Source organism: Podarcis gaigeae (genome assembly GCF_964106915.1).
Source record: "Podarcis gaigeae genome assembly, chromosome: 4".
Lineage (NCBI taxonomy): Eukaryota > Metazoa > Chordata > Lepidosauria > Squamata > Lacertidae > Podarcis > Podarcis gaigeae.
Window position 1 is genome coordinate 101,801,876 of NC_139677.1, and position 8,119 is coordinate 101,809,994.

General features: G+C 43.6%; 1 protein-coding gene across 1 annotated transcript in view; it reads left to right on the forward strand.

Annotated features, from left to right (window-relative positions):
• Nucleotides 1-2,856, forward strand: part of LOC310842818 (zinc finger protein 202-like) — a gene marked incomplete at its 3' end in the record, with an annotated part of 42,870 nt that extends 40,014 nt beyond the window's left edge. Inside the window, exons 5-6 of the mRNA XM_083734956.1 lie at nucleotides 788-826; nucleotides 2,846-2,856. Coding sequence (XP_083591082.1) covers nucleotides 788-826; nucleotides 2,846-2,856 — 50 coding nt within the window. The remainder of the gene's footprint in view (nucleotides 1-787; nucleotides 827-2,845) is intronic.
• Between the last annotated feature and the right edge of the window lie 5,263 nt (nucleotides 2,857-8,119).

The window sequence follows — 8,119 nt, forward strand, 5'->3', positions numbered from 1 at the left end:
CTTCACATTACATCTCACCATGTCATCTTGTATACACCAAAATGATTTTCTTCTGTCATGTAGGGACAGTCTCTCTATTCTTCGATCGTCACTTGCCTTTGTGCACCTTTTCCTGCCTTTACCAGTCTGATTTTATAGTTGCTGAGTCTCCTTATACCTCTTCAATAATATCGAAATGCCAGCTTTGGTTAAGTTTTCCCCAATCTTTCATCTAATTTCTTCATAACTGTAGCCCTGTTCACTTCATAACTGTAGCCCTGTACTACAATTTTACATTGCTTTCTGGGTGACCAGTCAACTCTTTGTGCCATTTCTATAATTTTGTTATGTTTTACAACCTCACTAAATGAAAGAACAAAACAAAAAAAACCCCAACTTAACAGCAATCACATAACACACTGACAAAAGTCAACCTAAGCAAGTTGTGCTTCCTTTTTCTGGTTATTTGACTATAACATTTGATAGAATATGGGTAATTGAACAACCTTTGTTGAATTGCAGTCTTCATTAAATTATCTTTCCATTAATATATTATTTTATGATATTACTCCAAATGAAGTGGTGTTATAAGCCATCAAAACTCTGAAATACACTTTTTTCCAAAAGTCTTCCACAATTTTGACCACTACTGTATATCAAACAAACCAACATTCAACAACTCATCAGAACATAATAATAAATACGATGGTTAATGACAAACAACACAGGTAATGAACACACACCCAACTCCCTTCAGTTCTTCTCCATTTGTTCCTGAGGCTCTAATCCCCTTTTGTCTCCATTGCAGATTGTGATGAATCAAAAATCTCCAGAGAGGAGAAGCCACGTAAAAATTTAGAGTGTGAAGAAAGCTGCAATCAGAGCTCCAATTCCATTTCCCATCAACAAAATCTCATTGGAAATAAACTATCAGCGCATGGAATGTGGAAAAACCTTCAGCCAGAGCTCCTCTCTTACTTCCCATCAAAGAATTCACACAGGGGAGAAACTCCATCAGTGTGTGGAATGTGGAAAGAGCTTCAGTTGGATCTCCCATCTCACTTCCCATCAAAGAATTCATACAGGGGAGAAACCCTATCAGTGTGTGGAATGTGGAAAGAGCTTCATTCAGAGCTCCTCTCTCACTTCACATCGAAGAATTCATACAGGGGAGAAACCCTATCAGTGTGTCGAATGTGGAAAGAGCTTCAGGAAGAGCTCCGATCTCACTTCACATCGAAGAATTCATACAGGGGAGAAACCCTATCCGTGTGTGGAATGCGGAAAGAGCTTCAGAATGAGCCACGATCTCACTTCCCATAAGAGAATTCATACAGGGGAGAAACCCTATCAGTGTGTGGAATGCGGAAAGAGCTTCAGTCAGATCTCCGGTCTCACTTCCCATCGAAGAATTCATACAGGGGAGAAACCCTATCAGTGTGTGGAATGCGGAAAGAGCTTCAGTCACAGCTCCGGTCTCACTTACCATCAAAGAATTCATACAGGGGAGAAACCCTATCAGTGTGTGGAATGTGGAAAGAGCTTCCCTGAAAGCTCCTCTCTCACTTCCCATCGAAGAATTCATACAGGGGAGAAACCCTATCTGTGTGTGGAATGTGGAAAGAGCTTCCCTGAAAGCTCCTCTCTCACTTCCCATCGAAGAATTCATACAGGGGAGAAACCCTATCAGTGTGTGGAATGCGGAAAGAGCTTCAGAATGAGCCACGATCTCACTTCCCATAAGAGAATTCATACAGGGGAGAAACCCTATCAGTGTGTGGAATGCGGAAAGAGCTTCAGTCACAGCTCCGGTCTCACTTCCCATCGAAGAATTCATACAGGGGAGAAACCATATCAGTGTGTGGAATGTGGAAAAAGCTTCAGTCAGAGGGCCAATCTTACTTCCCATCAAAGAATCCATACAAAGGTTAGAAAAACCATTGTACAGATTTAGGAGCCAGGCAAATCCACACTTTTTAAACCAGGCCTTTGGCTGATTGACATTTAATGCCCTTTTAAAATGTGGTGTTTTGTGTTTTTATTTTGTTTTTTTATGTTGTAACCTCCTGAGACCTGTGGGTGTAGGGAATAGCTGCCAACTTTCTGCACCACCTAGAGTACCCATAGAATTGTGGCTTCTACTGGCAACACACATAGGAGAACAAATGAAAGACGAAACACAATGAGCAGGCAAAAACCTGGAAAGGGCCATACCAAATGGACATCCGGTGTGAAGAGGTCACTTTCCCCACTGCTGAACAATGCCACAGGTAGAGGAGATGGAATGCTAGAAGTGTTCTCCCAGGCAAGGGGAGCTGCTGGGAAATTGAACTACGGGCTCAACATATTACTTTTTTAAAAATTTGCTGCCATTATAGGCATTACAGGCAGAAAGCTGGAGGGTGAGCAGGCCCAGGCTGTGCTGCACCCAAGAGTGGGGGTGAAGGGAGAAGGGAGAAGTGAAGAGACTGAAAGCTTTTTCTTCCCGATGCGTTTGCGGTGCAGCTCTGAATTCCACCTGGTCCGGAATTGTCCAGTGGAGCCACAGGATGTCTCCAAGGCCGTTTTCTTTGGCAACCAGATAAGAGGAGCTGCCAAGTGTGGGAAGCCTCAAAAGGTCTCAAGGAAACTGGCAGAGACATGTCGTCACAGTATCATTTGGCTGCTGCTATGGCAACAGTGAAAAACTGCAACCAGGGCCACGTGCTGAGCTGGGTGATTGTCAGTGGGGCCAGTCACCACCTGATGTCATCGCTATCTAGTGGTTTTTTGTGGAACTGCAAGGCTGTGAAAACTGGAAGAAGTGTAACTCTTGCAGATGGTTCCAAGCGCTATGTCTGGCTCTGTTTATTGTTCTTTTTTACAGGCGGAGATTGAGGCCTATGTCGTTCCAGAGATGCAGTGCTGTTTGCTTTCTGTTTCCTCTCTTGTCCATGTTGGGTTCAAAGCGTGTTTTGAAAATAACGTTTATTCCATTTCCAGAGGTGGGCGACAACTGGTCAGTGTTAAGTGCAAAGACAGGCTGTTTGTGCTAGAATCGCCTATTGCACGTAAAGGTCCCACTGAGGATGCACAAGCACAGTGTGGTAACCTTCCTATTCATGATGGGTCCCATCATGGCATTTGGCACCGGAGAATGTCACATATCAACTGGGGTTACGTGAAGAAGGTCCCAGGGTGCACTGAGGGGTGCAAGATGAAGGTATGTGACAAATACCTGGAATGAAGGTGCATTTCTTCCGTGTGTTTGGATGTGAGGCTTGGGTCCTTGTGCCAAACACAGAAAGGGTGGCCCTAGGTCCCAGAGAATGATCCTTTGTGGGCATGAGCCAGGGACCAAGTGGTGGAGATTTGCCTATCCAGAAGGCAATCAGTCTAGGATTCTAGTCAGCAGGAGTGCTGAGTTCTGTGAGCAGAGTGGGTGGAAATGCATACATGGGAATCCAGACATTCTTTCAGAGAGTCTGCTGACTCTGCTGATGAAGGAAAGGTAGAAACTGATCCTGCTGCTGAGGCTCAGAGTCCCAACCCAGAGCAGGAACAGGAAAGGGCATCTCCTAAAGCTGTTAAACTAGAGCCAAAGAGTGCTCCTCCTCACCCACAAGTCCAGTTGAGAAATCCAGAATGCGCAGTAAGTCAGAGGGGAGAGCAAGGACACACTAGTTGGCCCTAGTGAGTCAGAGGGGGTACCTGAGGTTGTGCTGAGGTGTTCAGCTCACACTACTAAAGGAAAATGAACTGAAAGGTTTGAGGTCACTAGCGTGTGGATTGGTGTGGCTCAGTGTGAACCAGAGAGTATTGAGGAAGTTCAGAAGTTGCCTGAAGAGGAAGCCAGGAAGTGGCAAGAGGCAATGCAGAAGGAAATGAACTCAATGGAGTATCTAGGTGTGTTCTCCATCACGACGCTGCCAGCAGGCAAGCAGGCCATGAGCAGCCGCCGGGTTTACCGTCTTAAACCCACAGCAACTGGAGAACCGCAGTACAAGGCTAGGCTGGTAGCCAGAGAGTTTGCGCAGTGGAACTGCTGCCTTACACTGAGGTGTATGCTCCTGCTTCCAGAAGTAAAAGTCTGTGCATGCTCTAAGCCATTGCTGCACAGAGAGGTCATCAGGTGTATCACTTTGATGTAGATGTAGCCTATTTGAACTCAGACCTCCAGGAGGATCTGTACATGCATCCTCCTCCAGGGCTTGAGAGCAATAGGCCAGATGCAGTGTGGAAGCTTCATAAGTCCATTTACGGTCTGAAGCAATCAGCCAGGAACTGGAACTTGTGTCTGAATGAAGCCTTAGAGAGCATGGGTTTCAAGAGGAGTCTTGCTGATAGCTGCCTGTACCTGAAAGGGTCAGGAGAGTCACAAGAGGTGGTCTTGATTTTTGTGGATGATACAATCTATGTGGCAAAGACAGGGAAAGAGGTTCAAGGGTTTGCCACAGAGCTTGGAAAACATTTCCAACTCAAAAACCTAGATCCAGTGAAAGTTTACCTAGGCGTCCAGATAGATAAGTCCCAGGATGGAAGCTTCTTGCTCAGTCAGAAAGGCCAGATTGAGCAGTTGCTTGAGAAGTTCAGAATGTCTGAATGTGCAGGGGTCAGTACACCCATGGAGACAAGCTACATGAAAGACAGTCAGCTAGGGGAATGTGCCAAGTTTGAAAACACTGAGATCTTTCAGTCAGCTCTGGGTAGTTTGCTGTATCTCTCCCAGTGGAGCAGACCAGACATATGCTAGCATTTGCTACCAATCTGTTCAGCAGGGAAGCTACAAGGCCAAGTGTGAGTGCCTGGAATGCTATCAAGAGGATGCTGGGTTACCTGCAGGATACCAAAGATTTCTGTCTTAAACTGTCGGCTAAGGGTGAAACCAAGCTTACGTTCTGAACTGATAGCGACTGGGCGAATCTGGAAGACAGGAAGTCTGTGCCTGGGATGGGAATAAAGTTTGGGGACACTCTAGTTGGGTGGAAGTACCAAAAGCAGAGTCTCATTGCGCTTTCCTCTGCTGAAGCTGAATTCAGTGCATTGTCAGAGCTTTGCAGAGAACTAGAGTTTTACACGTGTTTGGTCCAAGAAATCGGCAGGGATTGTTGTTTGCCCGTCACTGGGAGGATAATCAACCCTGTCTGAAGTTGGCAGAGTCTGGGCAGTTTAAGGCCAGAACCAAACATTTGGACATATGTTTCCAAAATGTGTGTCGGAATGTCCAGTCAGGCTTGGTGATGCTGAAGTACTGTCTAAGCCAGCAGAATCTGGCAGATGGGTTTACTAAACCTTTGAGTTTCCAGAGGCACAGTGAATTCTGTGCAGGGTTGTTTTGGGGGTAAGTGTTGATGCTTACGAGCCCCAGCAGTGCAGGACAAGAGGGGTGTGTGAGAATCAGAGCTTACAGGGTTAAAACAGCTCAGAGTCTTGTGTTGTGCCCACTGAGGGGTGGAGATCCCTACATCCGGGATCTTTTATTTGTCTTTCTGCTTTCGTTTCCTGACCAAGACGAAAGGAGTAGCAATATCTGCCGCTCCCAGAACGGATGATTTATTTTTGCTTCTGTACATAAATAAAGCTGCTTAGATTAGAAAGTGGCTGTGTATAGATGCTGTTTTCTGCATGCCTACACACACAAGCACAAAGCTGTGTTTCTCTGCTACAAGTCCAGGAAGCTGAGTCGCAGCGTAAGAGTATCGGACTCCACAGGCTCTGGATCGCAGAGCCTAACCCCACAGTTCCTAAGGGACCAAAAAGATAATTGCAGCCTGGATACACTTGCCAATTCAAACTGATTCCAATTAGAATTTATATAGCCCCATGGTTCTCAACTTTTTTTTTGGAATATTTTTTATTAGGAATTTGAACAGCAATTTATAAAAAACACATCATCCTCATTCCCCCCATTTCCCCTCCCCACAGAAAGAAAACCTCCCTTCCCACATTATATTATTACCTATATCTTGTGCCCATTTAATCATGACTGATTTCACCTCTTCATCTTTTGTTTCCCATTCTAGCAGAATGCACCTTTCAGCAACTTCCCTTTCCCTTCTACGACTTCCTTTTGAAATCTAGATGTTGTGTAGCGAAATCATTTCTTATTGTCTTCTTGTAACCAACTCTGAAAATGGTCTTTTATTTCCTCGTAATCTCTTCGTTTCCATTTTCCTTCTTGATCCTTTAACAAGTCAGCATAGGTAAGCCACTTTCCTTTCTTTCCAAGTGGTTTGAGCAGTAAAGCTTCATGTGGTGAAAGCCACCAAGGGGGTTGCAGTTCTAACAAATATTTATATCTCTCTCATACACTCATTCGTGATTTCAAAATTATATGGTTATAAAAACTTTTATGTACCTTCCCTTTCCCATGCCATAAATATGCGTGCCAGCCAAATCTATTGTCATGTCCTTCCAATTCTAATGCTTCTTGCTTTTCCAACTTCACCCAGTCCCTAATCCATATCAGGCATGCAGCTTCATAATATAATTTAAAGTCTGGGAGGACAAAACTGACTCTGTCTTTTATGTCTGTGAAAAACCATTCTAAAAAGGGCAGTTGTTGAAATTAGTCATTTTAACTCTATAAGGGACCATTCCTGCTAAGTCAAAGCATATACACCTTCATGTATCTGCTGTTTAATGGCTCCTGAAGCTTTGTCTTGGCGAAGTGAATTTGAAACCATTTAAAAATGGATAGAGAAGGTTGGCACACTGCAGAGTGCCAGGTGGAACAAGGAAATGTGGTCATAAATTGATCTAATCTCAATACTGGACTCCGCAATAGTCTGATCTATTAGAAAGCTTAAAATGCATGAGAATTCTCCATTGGGGTGTAGGCAATAAGACACTATACATTGAACATAAAAACAATTGTACACAAAAATTGAATCCCCCCTTTGTGGAAATAACATACTGTCAGACACAGCATTCCTACATAATAACACACAACATACTAATGAAATCTCAGTTGCATATCTTGAGGCAATTGTGATCTTTTACATATCTTTTCAATCCTGGGGCACAGAGTCTTGAGGTTTAAGAGGTAAGAGAATGTGCTTGCAATTCAACTTTCCCCCCTTTGTCAGCCCCCTTCCTGTCAGTCTATATCCTTTGGAAAGAGATAGCTGGGGCCACTCTGGTGTCTTCTGTTGTTGTTGCTGCAAGTAATAAATAGTCTTGTGGTGACGAGGAATTGGGCGGAGGGTTTTCCATCGTTGGGTCTGCGTTGACATCTGTAGAAGGGATATCCTGTAAATGGGAGGGTGGGGCAGGACTTTTGGGACGTAAAGAGACAGTTATAAAGGTAAGAGGTAAAAGCCAAAAAGGGGAGAATCTCCTTGACTTTTCTTGGGAAGCCGCAAACAATAAAAATCTTGGCGAGTTAAGCATTTTATTCATTTCAATATTATTATCACATTTCCATATAATTACGACTGTTATTATATGCTAAAAATACAAAAAAGGAAAAATATAAAAGGAAAACAAAAGTAAAAAAGATAGTTTACCAGCTAAACAATTTTTTCCAGACAAAAAATAAATGGACTTGACAGAACAACAGCGGGTTGTTTTTTTAATATAATATTATTAAACAATACAAAGATATTATCAAAACCACACAGATTGTTACTAGACAGGAACCTTAAAGACTAGGAGGTGGAGGAGGTGATGGTGAAATGGGCACACGATTGTAGCTATCCAATCAAGATGAAAAATGGGGGGAATTATGGAAAAAGACATAAAATTCACCACGTGCTATCTGATATTTAGATGGTACCTGACCACATCCAAATCAGTCAAAATAAATATCGGCAATAAATGTTGGAAATGCAGACAAAATGAGGCAACCTTTTTTTTATAAATAATTTTTAGAAGAAGAAGAAGAAGAGTTTGGATTTGATATCCCGCCTTTCACTCCCTTTAAGGAGTCTCAAAGCGGCTAACATTCTCCTTTCCCTTCCTCCCCCACAACAAACACTCTGTGAGGTGAGTGGGGCTGAGAGACTTCAAGGAAGTGTGACTGGCCCAAGGTCACCCAGCAGCTGCATGTGGAGGAGCGGAGACGCGAACCCGGTTCCCCAGGATTACGAGACTACCGCTCTTAACCACTACACCACACTGGCTTATTGAAGTTTCCACAAATTTTTGTCAGAACAAACAG